The sequence below is a fragment of the Quercus robur genome, chromosome 10 (assembly GCF_932294415.1).
Source record: "Quercus robur chromosome 10, dhQueRobu3.1, whole genome shotgun sequence".
Taxonomy (NCBI): Eukaryota; Viridiplantae; Streptophyta; class Magnoliopsida; order Fagales; family Fagaceae; genus Quercus; species Quercus robur.
Genome location: NC_065543.1, coordinates 53,335,215 through 53,348,421, shown reverse-complemented (window position 1 = coordinate 53,348,421; position 13,207 = coordinate 53,335,215). Strand labels below are relative to the sequence as shown.

Sequence of the window (13,207 nt, the reverse complement as noted above, 5' to 3'; positions counted from 1 at the left end):
ATCATTAGAAAAACACATACATATAATTGATCAAAGCACAATGTCACATATACACATCACATATTCTCACATACAATCTTGTGAGTGGATACCATCTAACCTTTGTTGGTGAGGGATCAACACATATTCTCACATACAATCCTGTGAGCGGATTTACACATATATCTGATTAATTCTAAAAACACTCATTTTGAGTCACATATCACAAAACAAAATATATACAAAATAGAATAATTTTCTTAATATTAACAATTATTCTAGATATAGAGACATATCGAACATCACAATATTGAATTGAAATAGAATCAAAGGATGCTTGACTCTCTCGGGAATGAATAGGAATTGAGGAGTTTATATAAATATTTTACGATTCTTGAGTAAGTTTGAAAGCTCAATTTGCTAAATAAAAACGTCTTAAATACCATTTGAAAAATAAGAATATGACTTTGAAATCACTTGATTTTAAACAAACTTAAAGAACAAGAACCATTTAGAAAACTTATCTTGAAACTCAATTCCTTTCTGAAAATATTAAAATAATTTTGTTTAGACAACATCTTTTAAATGAGATTTAGATGTTCAAAACTTTATTTAAAATTCAAAGTTTCTTTTTAAAACATTATTTAAAAGTCGAAGTTTCTCTTTAAATAACATAAAAAAAAAAAAAAAAAATGCTTTTGATAAACTTTAGAAATCGTAGGCTTAAAAACATAACTTTTGAAAACTTCTGACTTCTAAAAACCTAATGGATAAAACTTGTGCATATTATGCATAATTACTTACAACCCTTGAATCACATTGAAAGCCTAGCCAAAACAACCTCCAAAAAGCCTCAAAACACTCTTAAATAGGACCTATAATCAATCATGGAAATATACTTAATATCCTCTAAAAAATATAAAGCTTATAGAACTATACAAATGGACTCACTAGGATTATATTTTGCTGAACTAATAACACTTTCAACACTAAATTAACATTTCTCTAACCAATGGTATTCTAATCAATAATACATCCTTGCATTAATCGAAACTCATTTTACCATGAGGAATGCAGTAGCCAACACTTTCGGATTTAATATATAACCCCAATGCAAACGGTGGGCCAAAACCAATATGATTCTATTCATGAATTTAACATTCATTGACCCTATAGATTCAATATAAGAATTTTGGTATGAAATCTCAAATCTGTTATTATCCTTTTAAAAATTTGTAGACGTGTTGAACCTAAATGGTTCATTGTGTTTGGGAATAGTCAACACCTAGGCATAGACTATCAAAGCTATCAATAAGAGAAAATAGGATTTTGACAAAATGAGAGCTAGCTAGTGAAACATGTGTGGGGTCGGGTGCAAATTGTCCAACAACTTAGAATTAACATTATGGTATAGATCAGCAGCCCAAAAGCTCTTATAGTCCTATGAAAACGATGCAAGCCTTATTCATGGATTTAATAATTTCAGCTTTTGATCTAGAATCCGAACAGTGGCAACCTAGGATTCAAGAATTATTGAAATAGTGTAAATTGTAATCTAAGAAACTACCAATTCAACAATCTACACATCACTAAAGTTTTCCATGATAAAATTCTAACTCCTTAATTCTTTGTTTCTAATGGTGAGAAATTATACCTTGAACAATTTGATTGCCTCTTCAATTGTATGTGCTCTAAACTTCAAGGAAAAATACACCTCCTAACCTCCTTAGTGATGAAACACTTCTTATGAAATTCTAATTTATCTTTTCCTCCACCTTATATTTAACACATCAAAGCTTTGGGCTTAGTGGGGTAGTGGACTGGAGTTTAAAACCCACTTGAACTTATCTCTTCAGTCTCCCAGAGGCCCATAAAACATCTTCCTCTTTTATTTATTTATTTATTATTTTAACTGCCACACTAAATTGTATACTCTAAAACTTTAATTTTCTCACCTATTTTGGTAACACCACAAAATTGTCTACTCCCATCTTACGATGCACACATATATAGTACCTCAACTCTATATTAATAATGACAATGACAGTGATGATCATAAAATCAAATCGGGATATTACAGTCACCATCCTTGAAAGACGAGCTAGACATAGTGATCCATACGATCAAGAACCCGGTTTTCTTGGAGATGTGGAGGCCATTCTTGCAGCCATACCACCTCATCATCATTCAGGATGGTGATCCCTACAAGGTCATCAAGGTCTTGGATGGGTTCAAATACGAGCTTTACAATAAGAACAATGTGGACCGAGTTCTAGGTCCCAAGGCTAGATGTATCTCCTTCATGGGCTCTGTCTGTAGATGCTTTGGCTTCTTGGTGTCCAAGAAGAAGTACATCTTCACCATTGATGATAATTGCTTTGTAAGTGTTTGTTTTGTTTTGTTTTTCCTTGTGTGTGTGTGAAAATTTTACTAGTCTTAGTCTTAGTCTTAGATTTGGATATTTGATGCATAATTTTTTTGTTTTTTGGGTGCAAAAGTCAAATAGATCTTTGAAGATATACCTAGGACAAATCTATTAGTCTATCTATATATAAAAAGCGTCAATGGGCAAAGCTACAATAGACAATAGTTTTGGTTTATTCAATCCAAACTGTTTTAGGCTTTCTTTTGGGGGGGGGGGGGGAGGGGATGATGGGGGGATATTGCCTATTGAACATACTTTTTTTTTTTTTTTTATCTGCCTATGAGTTGTTTGCCTAAAAGAATAAAATATTATCGCAACAAATTATCACAATAGTTTCACAATTGTTGAGGTGTTAATTCTTTATAAGCTAAAATAAAATTAAAAAATATCATACTAGAACCAACCATGACTAAAAATAAAGGTTTTGTAAAATAAAATAAAAAAAGTGCAACATCTACAACATTTTTCACAACACTTTCATAACAAATCATAGGTAGTAAATTGTTATTAGTTCTAATTTAAACTTACCAATGAAATTACTTTCTTGCCTACCAATAATAACCTGTAACAACCTACAATTTTATGATTTGTTGTGAACATAGCATTTCTCTTGTGAAAATATTAAGACAATTTGTTGTCGTCATAATATTTTCACAACTACTAAAGTGTCAATTCTTTACAAGTCAAAATAAAATATTACAAAATTATAAAGGTATTACAAAAATGTTGTACCATTATGTTGTGTTTCTAGAATTTTTTTTTTTTTTTTTTTTTTTTTTTTTTTTTTGGTTTAGTCAACTTTGTTAAGCCAAAATTCACTATTTCACATATAGTTTTCTTAGGTTGACTTTTTGTATTTTTTATTGTATTTTTATCTTTACACACTATTTTAAGTAAAAACACATAGTTCACACACACACAAAATAAAAATAAAAAACTTAGGATAAAACATTTTTCATCATTTATGTTTGGGGTAGTTCACAATTCCTCCTTAAACTTTAAAATCAAGTAATTTTTTCCTTAATATTTTGGAAAATAGAAAATATGTCATATTGTTATTCTCTTAGTTAAACCCCAATGAAAGCTTATGATTCTTAAAATATTACATTGTGTAATGTCTAAAATACTTCCACTAAATTTTAACATCCCAAAAATTTTCTTCACATACTTTGAGTTTTAGATGGTGGTAATGCTTAGAAAGTTGAAACGATAATATAAGGTGTTTTATTTATTACCTAGAGAATATTGATTTTCTAGGTTTAAATATTCGAAATTTATAAATTCTTTAATGAAAAATTCGATGACACATGCTTTTTGTTATCTTTTTTTTTTTTTTAATTTCTTTTCTTACCTAAAATGGGTGTTCATTAAAAATTAAGTAAACTAAATATTGTACCTAGACTCATGTAGAATGATAAAGAAGAAAGTATGAATGTCAAAAATTTTCATCGTATATGGTTGAAAGTATTTGATGAAGAGTTTTAATTGTAGTATATGACATCATTCATTACGAAAATTTAAATATTATGACATGTCTTAGCAAAAATTAGTTGCTTATTGTTGGAAGATGATGATATGCATTAACATTCTTAGAAGTTTTTAGTGAGTAGATATTGTCTTTAGTAAATAAGTACTAAGAAACTATTACAGTAAAATAGATATTCATATGTTAAATAGCTACCATAACTTTATGTGTGATAAAAATTCTTATACGAATGAGAATAACTTTGTATGACATACTTTTTTTATGTATATAGTTTTATACTTTTTCAAGTAGAAATTTTATCTTAATTTTCTCACATATAAAGGTAGCATGCGTTCTAACTATTCTCTGTGAAAAATGAAATTTTTAACTCTACAGAAGCGTGTACAGGTTGGATGTCCACCTGCTTCATATGCATGACATCTGTCCAATCCGATCACTGATTAAATTATTTAGTGCATAGATTGCTAGCTACATCTTATTCTCACAGAACAGAGGCCCTACATGTGGATCTTTTATGTGTCACATTTACGTGAGAGAAGTGTTAGACTTGTACACTAGATGTACCAATAATTGTCCAGGGATAGAATCAAAGAAATTAAAAAACATAGTTGATTCGTTGGATCCAGCTTTAAAGTGGGACCAGCATTTTATGAGGTCCCACAGACAACTATTAGATTTTTTTTTTCCCTCAGTTAGAAACAAATACACCTGTTCAACTTTCATCCTGTCTAAGTTGTTACTATTAATGTTCTCAATGTTTAATGAGGTAGTAGAAACAAACACACACAAGGAAGAAATAAAGAAAAGAAAAAAAAAAAAGAGGTTTTAACACAAATACACGTCACAAAAATGTTAAAGTTTGAAAAGGATTAGTACTACACTGCCAGTTTAATAAATAGAAGTTTAATTCTATATCTTATAAAATTCATGTCAATTTATGAGATTTATAGAGTAAATTTGTAGTAAACTTGTATCTTTTTTTAATAATTTAATAGTTATAACAAAGGGAAAGGATTTGAACTCTGCTTCTTTTTATGAAATATACTAGATAATACTACTGAATTACAGAATTTTTTGACATCATTTCTTAATTATATAACGGCTTTTGATTGCATATATGTTCTTTCTTGGATAGCCTCTAAGTGGACCCATCCAGCAGGCTAGTTAGCTAAGGTAGCACACATTCAATCTAGTGCTAAATGCCTTCTAATCTTTTGAATGAGACATTTATTAGTCCCATTATAGTTCCAATTTCATTCACTTCACTTTCGTATTAGTCAAGGAAGTATGTAACACACTTTTTGTTATTGATTATAAAAAAAATTGACTTATAGGTGCGGTCATTGCCCCGCAAATTTGACATAATGTGAGACCATCCAAACTATCAACCTTGGACACGCAAGGCGAAGTGCTTTGAGAGCTTCCTACTACTAAGTCACTTTGGCCGGTGGCGGAAGCATGAAACGCACAAATCAAACATAATTAAGCATTTTCATGTTTTAGTCAAAACTACCAACCATGGGTTGGTCCAGGACTGTACTTGGATAACATTAGTCCTGTTTATGATGCATTTTCTTTACACGTGTGTCCGGATTAGTTTGTTTTTAAAAGTTTATTTGCTTATTTGTTGAAATTTGACAAAATTATAGTTTTAAACTCGTAAATGAGGTTCGGCGTATTCTATTTTATGTTTTTGATAGGAAATCTTTTTTCTTTTCTTCAAATCTATATTTTACTAAAAGCTGAAGCGTAGCGTTTAATGCTACCGCTTTCACGTTACACCACATCAGCTGCCATGTCATTCTTTTTTTTCTTTTCTTTTTTTAAATATAATTTGTCCTACAATTTTAAAATGGGTTTTACAATTTTCAGCCCTATAAACGTAGCTCACTACTTATTTATTTACTTCCACTATCACCCTATAATAAATCTGTATAATTAATCCAACCCACCTCTTATTTATTTAGTTCCACTATCAAGCCCAACCCAAATCCTTTTTCAGTTCAGCTTTAGGGTTTTGTGTAAGTCTTTTCAGCTTAAAGGAAAAAAAAATAAAAAATAACACAAAATAAAAACAAAAACGTTGAAGCCTTTCAAGCTTTAGGTTTTTTTTTTTTTAATTTTCTTATAATTTTTTTTAACATTTATTTTTTTTTAATATTTACACTTCTCCAACCTTTCTCTCTCCCTTACCATTTCATCTCCCCACTACTTTTTCAATCTTTCTCCCTCCCTTACCTTTTCATCTCCCCACTACCCTCTACATTAATATCATTCCACCTCTTTCCCTTCATCTTCCTTTATTTTTGTCTCTTCTTATTCACACTCTCTTACTATAAATTTGTTACTATCTCATCTATTCTATGCATAGTTTTCCCTCACCAAAAAAAAAAAAAAAAGTTCCCTCTCTCTCTCTCTCTCTCTCTCTCTCTCTCTCTCTCTCTCTCTCACTATAAATTTTTTGGTGGATTTTTTTTATTTTTCTTGCATCTCTACTTTAGGTTGATAATTTTTTATATTCTTTAAAACTCTATTTTGGGTTAATGCGATTTAGTTTTGTTTTTTAAATTGTGATTTAGTTTTGTTTTTTAAATTGTTGTTGTTGTTTTTTTTTTTTTTTTTTTTTTTTTTTTTTTTTTTTTAATTCTCTTTGATTGTTAAATGTTATCCTATTGTGTTCTAAAGAATTAAATATAGCATATAAAAATATAATATTATTTTATTACATAGCATGATTTGGATAATTTGGTATTTATTCTGTGACATAGCATGATTTTTTATAGTGCTCAATTTAGATGTTAAACTATGAGACTTTACTAATTTTTGTTTATTTTCTAATCCTTTGTGGTGGTCAAAGTACTCTTAATAGTTGTATTAGAAGTACTCTATAATGCCATTTATTTAAAGAAAAGCAAAGGTTAGCCAAACGAAAATAATCGGATAGGTGACAAATTTTAACTTTTGCAATTTTATTATTATTATTATTTTATAACAATGCATGTATAGAAATTTAATTCTTAGATTTTGCTAATAATTGTTTATTTGATAATATGTTTTGGGCGGCCGAAATTATAATTTCTACAAAGAAAATAAACTTAATAGATTATCAAAAACAAAATTTTATCCTAATATTGGTTCAATTAATCATTGTTAAGTATTATTAATTTTTTTTAGTTTACATTTTTTTAGTGTTTTGGATTGTTCCTATATTACAGTTATGATTGTTCCTATAATAAATAAAAATATAATTATGAAATACATTACTCATTATTAGATTAGTTTAAATTGTAAAAAAAAAATTAATAAAAACACCATAAAAATAATTATCATGCGCAACACGCGGGTTCACGGCTAGTAATAATAATAAGAAGTCTGCATTGTTATCTGCAAGTGTTTGTGTTACTGTTCATGAGTCATGCTTCATATTATCTGGGTCTAAAGAACTAGTCACAATATGATATATTGATCATATCATTGTAGCAATTGAATTTTTTTTTGCATACATAAACAAGCAAAAAAAAAAGAAAAACCAATCTGATTGTAAGTTGTGAAGCAATAACAAAAAGATTGCAGATAGATGGAAGGGTGAGAGAAAGAGAGAAAAAGAATACTAATGCTATATATTCCAATATGTAAGGTCTATGAGCGATCTTATAAAGGATAGAGTAATAAAGCATCAATACTAATTTGATTGAACATAACATTTTATACCTATTTAGTTTAATAAAATGCTAATTCATTCTTGACACAATAATTTGATATGTTTGGTACCATTTTCCTTTTCCTTATTTTGTTTGTCATTGAAACTTGGAATAAATGTGATAAAAGGTGGCAAAGGATCCGAGCAGGAAAGAGATAAATGCATTAGCAGAACACATACAGAACCTGCTGACACCATCAACATCATTATTCTTCAATACCCTCTATGATCCATATGGGGATGGAGCTGACTTCGTTCGTGGATACCCCTTTAGCTTGAGAGAAGGAGTGTCTACTGCCATCTCTCATGGGCTTTGGCTCAACATTCCTGACTATGATGCCCCTACTCAACTTGTCAAGCCTCGTGAGCGCAACACCAGGTTAAGTTTCTTATCACTCTTAGTAAGGCTTGCTGTTGCTTCTTATATTGGTTTGTCATTGCTGAACTATGATTTATATTTATTTTTTGGTTGTTATCAGTATTATATCACAAAAGCAAGGGCAGAGCCACATAGTAGCTTGGGGGGGCCGTGGCCCCTGCAAAAAAAAAAAAAATTTCCCATTAGCCTATGAAGAAAAAATAAATCGGCCCCCCTACCCATTTCTCACCCATTCTCCCAGCCCTCAACCAAAAATTAAGAACATCTCAAATTAAAAAAAAAAAAAAATTATCTGTTCTACTTTCAAGCACAAAAAAAATTTGAACTAAAATCTGATAAAAAAAAAAATTTAATAGAGCCCAGCCCATGGCAAGCCAAGCCCACGGTGAGCCTAATAGATGACAGAGGTGGCTCGCTCACTGCAAGCCCACGGATTCTCAACCAAAAAAAAAAAAAAATCAATACAGAGAATCAGAAAATACCCATCACGTCGCTGGTCACGTCCCTGCCAGAGAAATCAAACCCCAATATTACTGCCCATACAGAGCAAATCACCAAAAGTAAATCAAACTCCAACAAAACCAAACACAGACTCACAGAGTGACAGAGGTTTTTATCTTTAAAAAAAAAAAAAAATCCCCAATACACAAACCAAAACCAAACCCCAACGAACCAAACCCAGAAACCAACGGTCATGTCGCCAGACGCCGCAGCTCGTCGTCGCTCGCCCCTCATCGCAGATCGGAGCTCGCTCTGCGCCTCTGCCTCTGCTCCGGTGCTCGGTGCTCTCCCTCCGGCCCTCCCTCAAGGTATTTCTCTCTTTTTCTCTCATTGAAATGAAAAAATGAAATGAAAGGTAATTTTCGCAAAAGGTCGCAGATCGTAGATTGTCATCGGAGATCGGCTCTGCCTCTGCTCCGGTGCATCAGTGCTCATTGCCGGTTGCTCCCTCCGGCAGTCCAGCCCTCACTCAAGGTTTCTCTCTCTCTCTCTCTCTCTCTGAAATACTGAATGAAAATAAGAAATAATGAAATGTTATTTATGAATATTTGATCTCACATCTCACATCTCAACAAGTCTCTCTCTTTTGAACGGTCTCTTATTGTTATTGGCTGGCTTTTACCTTTTTTTTTTTTTTTTTTTTTTTTTTTTTTTTTTTTTAATTTGGCTTTATCTTTTCCCTTTTTGTTGGTCAGTGTGTTGGTCTTTTATTTTTTGCTAAAAGTCAGTGTGTTGGTCTTTAGCGTAAGTGTAATGTGTGTTTACTGTGTTGTGATTTATGATTGGCATTACGAAATTTTCTGATTGCAACTGGCTATTGTGATTGGGGCGCATGTTGTGCTTGTCTGTTGTTTGTTGAGTGGGGTGGGGAGGGGGTAGATGGGCTCATGGGGTCGGGTAAACAATAATTAAAGCAATGTAATGTGCAACACATTACATTGCTTTAATTATTGTGCTGCACATGGAATGTATAATGTTCGGCTCTTTTAATGTAATATGTACAAGGGGCTAAACAATATAACAAATTAAAACAATATAATTAATGATAAATAAATTAAAGCAATATAGTTTATTGTTACGCTAAACAACAATAATTAAAGCTATATAATTAAATTAACCAATACATTATAAAAGACAAATTAATTAAATTATTTTTGTTTTTGTTTGAGGGGTTATTATTAATTAAAGTTGTATTAAAAATGGGTTGACTGTTTAAATTATAGTGGAAATTTTGTTTTTTTTTTTTTAGTATGAATAACATTCATATAATTAAATAAAAATTTCTAATTAATATTTTATTTTTTAAAATTCTTTTCAAGTTAATTTTTGAGTCATATTCTTAAAGCTAAAAGAATTATGAGCAAACGAAAAACAATTGATGCATTCTTTAAGAAAAAAGATTTTAGCAATTCAGAAATTAGGACACCTATGGTTGTAGAAACAAATGTTAATACTTCGATGCCTGATGAACAAATATGTGAAGAGATAGATCGTGATCCAGGACCATGTAAACAAATATGTGAATTTCCTATCAACAAACAAGATGAAATCCGACGAGATTATCTCATAAAAGGTCCATACCAACCTGAAGATATAGTCTATCCATACAAAAGAGCCATTTTTTTTGGTGATTAGGGTTTTGTCTTGTTGTTGTTTTTGAGAAAGAAAAACACTGTAGCCGCACATTGTAATTTTCTTTGATAATAGTGAAATCCCTGCAACTCTGTGGACGTAGGCAAATTGCCGAACCACGTAAATACTGTCTTGTGCGTTTGATTGTTTTACTTTTGGCGTTTTGTTTTCTCTATTTTTTTGTTTCTCACAGGTTTGGAATTTCGGTTGAATTCCCAACATGTTCAAGTATATAATGATATATGAAAGTTGATAATTTTGTATCCAATAGACTTAAGAATTATATTTAGTATATCTTTGTTACAACCCGGCCCCCCCAAGTCTGTATTCCTGGCTACGCCCCTGCACAAAAGGTTCTGTTTTAATGCATTTGGTAATATATGTGCTATATTGTATTTTTCTCAATCAACTTTCAACTTGATGTTATTCTTTTCCTTGGCTTCCAAATAGAGGTGAAGATTATTATCTGACTTTAAAATTTGTAGGGAATGATTCCTTAGTATTGTTGGAATAGAGATATTTTAAGTCTATGACTCCTCTTTTATTATGGTTTGGACTTTGGATTATTGCTGCATTTTTTTTCCTAATGTTTTTAAGTTCTCTAATAATTTCCAGGACTCTCACTCATTGAATTTTGGTGTGTGTGTATGTTTGTAAAAGCTGCTTGTAAACTTGTATGACCTTGAATGACCTATTTCAATCACCTTCTTTTGAATGATTCAAGTCACAATTAGTGACTCATTGATCTTACTGTACATCAACTTGCTATTTATAAATAGGATATTTTTTTCTAGTGGGAATCAAACTCATTCCATAAGTTAAAATTCTAGTGGGAGTTTTTGTACACTGATACGGCCTTTTAATGCCTGTTGAATTTGGGTTTCAGGTGATTTGTGACCATTTGAATCTAGGGGTGAAGACAGGGTTGCCATACATTTGGCATAGCAAGGCAAGCAACCCATTTGTTAATTTGAAGAAGTAATACAAGGGCATATACTTGCAGGAGGAGATCATTCCATTCATCCAGTCTATCGTTTTCTCAAAAGTGCACAACCGTGCAGGAATGCTATGTTGAGCTCTCAAAGTTGGTCAAGGTAAAGCTTGGCTATGTTAGTCATTACTTTCAGCAGCTTGGGGATGCCATGCTTACCTGAATTGAAGCCTGGGAGGAGCTCAATCCGGCCAAAAGAAGCATCAGCTGCTGCAGAGCCCAAAAGTTTGAAGAAGGAAGAGCCCTCTCCCAAATCAAAGTAGACAGCATTTAATTCCCTCTCATTGTTGTAGTATTATTTCATTCTGCTTTACCATCTTTTCCTTGTAAACTTTGGTTCCTATTTCCTTATGCTTTATTTATCAGTGTTGCTGGTGTATTACTTTGTACCTCTATGTTTTTTGAATCAATTAGAGTGCTGTTATCCTCACCAAATGAGTACATGAGATTCTTTCAATTAGTGTCGTTGGATTTAATGGAAGTAAAAATGAGAGTTTTGTGCATTGGATACTACCTTTTACATAATAGGATTAGCATGTTAGAGATCATTAAACTGTGATTTTTTGTTTTTTTATTTAATTTCCTTTGCTAAGGTGGGGAGAACTAAAGTGATAAGAGGAGATGAAAATGCATTGCAGCATCATTGTACATACCATTTGGTGTCCATAAATCAAATGATTGAAATTAAACATTTTTTAGTATAGCTGGAGTATTGCTGACATGGTACTCCAAACCATTTACTATTGGACAATGAACTTTTTCACATGGTTTTTGACTTTATGTCATATTTTGTATTAAGTAACTTATTTTTATTGGTGTAGAATATAGTGACAATGAACTTTTTCACATGGTTTTTGACTTTATGTCATATTTTGTATTAAGTAACTTATTTTTATTGGTGTGGAATATCATGTCACTATATTCTTTAGATGTCTTATTGTTTGATTTGAAGAAAGTAAAAAATGGGAGTTTTGTGCACTAGATATTACCTCTTACATAATAGGCTTACATAATAGGATTGGCATGTCAAAGATCATTGAACTATGAATTTCTTCTTCTTTTTTTAATTTGAATTTCCTTTGATAAGGTAGGGAGTACTAAAATGATAGGAGGAGATGAAAATGCATTGTAGCATCATTGTAAATACCCTTTGGTGTCCATTAATCAAATTGTTGAAATTTAACACTTTTGATTATAGCTGTGGTATAGTTGACATGGTACTCCAAACCATTTACTATTGGATAATGAACCTTTTTACATGGTTTTTGACTTTATGTCATGTTTTTGTATTAAATGACTTATTGTCATGTTTTTGTATTAAATGACTTATTTTTATTGGTGAAGAATATCATGTCACCATACCCAAAAACCTAATAGTCTCTCTTGACATAAAGGTGCAAGGTTACTATTGCAAAAGCAGACCTATATTACACGGAGCCAAAAGAAATATGGAGCATGAGAAACATAATATTATGGCTATGTACATGTGGTTTTGTGTAGCAATTTTTTAAACAAAAAGTGGTTACTAGCTTATCAAATTGCAACTTTATGATTTGTTACCCCAACGCTTGAAATTTTTCACACTAGAGATAGGTTGGTAACAATAATTATCTCATATTTATAGAGGCATCATCTCTCACAATATTTGGACCCCACAATGCATATATTGGATGCACAAAATACCTTCTCGATAAGTGGAAGTGTTTAAGTTGGCTCATATGTTTTCCCTACAATACTTGCTACATTCCACCGAAAGATCACCTTTTTTTTTTTCCTTTTGTCTTCATCAAGCATTTCTACTTGTCATTACTACGCAACTTGCTCATGTAATGTGAACCGTTGCCTATCCATTTCATTTCAAATATTCCATTTCTTCCACACGTCCCTCACTTCTACTTTGAAATAGTGTCATTGTCACATGTTAGATTGAGCACAGCTTGGCTTCAAATGCAGGACTCTTACTAAAAACATACCGTAGTCCTTCATTTTAAGGTTGACCAGATAAAGACAACCTTAAGTTAGGCAGAAACACCATCCCAAGTCAACTGTGCAAACCTTCATACACTTCAATCAAGGTTTAGAACACATTACCTATGTAATGTAACCAATTGAGC

General features: G+C 31.5%; 1 protein-coding gene across 1 annotated transcript; it reads left to right on the top strand.

Annotated features, from left to right (window-relative positions):
* The first annotated feature begins 2,110 nt into the window (after nucleotides 1–2,110).
* Nucleotides 2,111–11,500, top strand: LOC126702665 (UDP-arabinopyranose mutase 1-like). Its single transcript, XM_050401474.1, has 3 exons — nucleotides 2,111–2,359; nucleotides 7,719–7,969; nucleotides 10,989–11,500. The coding sequence occupies exons 1-3, from the start codon at nucleotides 2,126–2,128 to the stop codon at nucleotides 10,990–10,992; spliced, it is 489 nt and encodes a 162-aa protein (XP_050257431.1). The 5' UTR covers nucleotides 2,111–2,125; the 3' UTR covers nucleotides 10,993–11,500.
* The last annotated feature ends 1,707 nt before the right edge of the window (nucleotides 11,501–13,207 follow it).

Coding starts and splice junctions, on each gene's coding strand:
- LOC126702665 (XM_050401474.1), top strand. CDS start 2,126: ATGTGGAGGCCATTCTTGCAGCCATACCACCTCATCATCATTCAGGAT. Junction 2,360..7,718: donor CCATTGATGATAATTGCTTT/GTAAGTGTTTGT, acceptor ATGTGATAAAAG/GTGGCAAAGGATCCGAGCAG.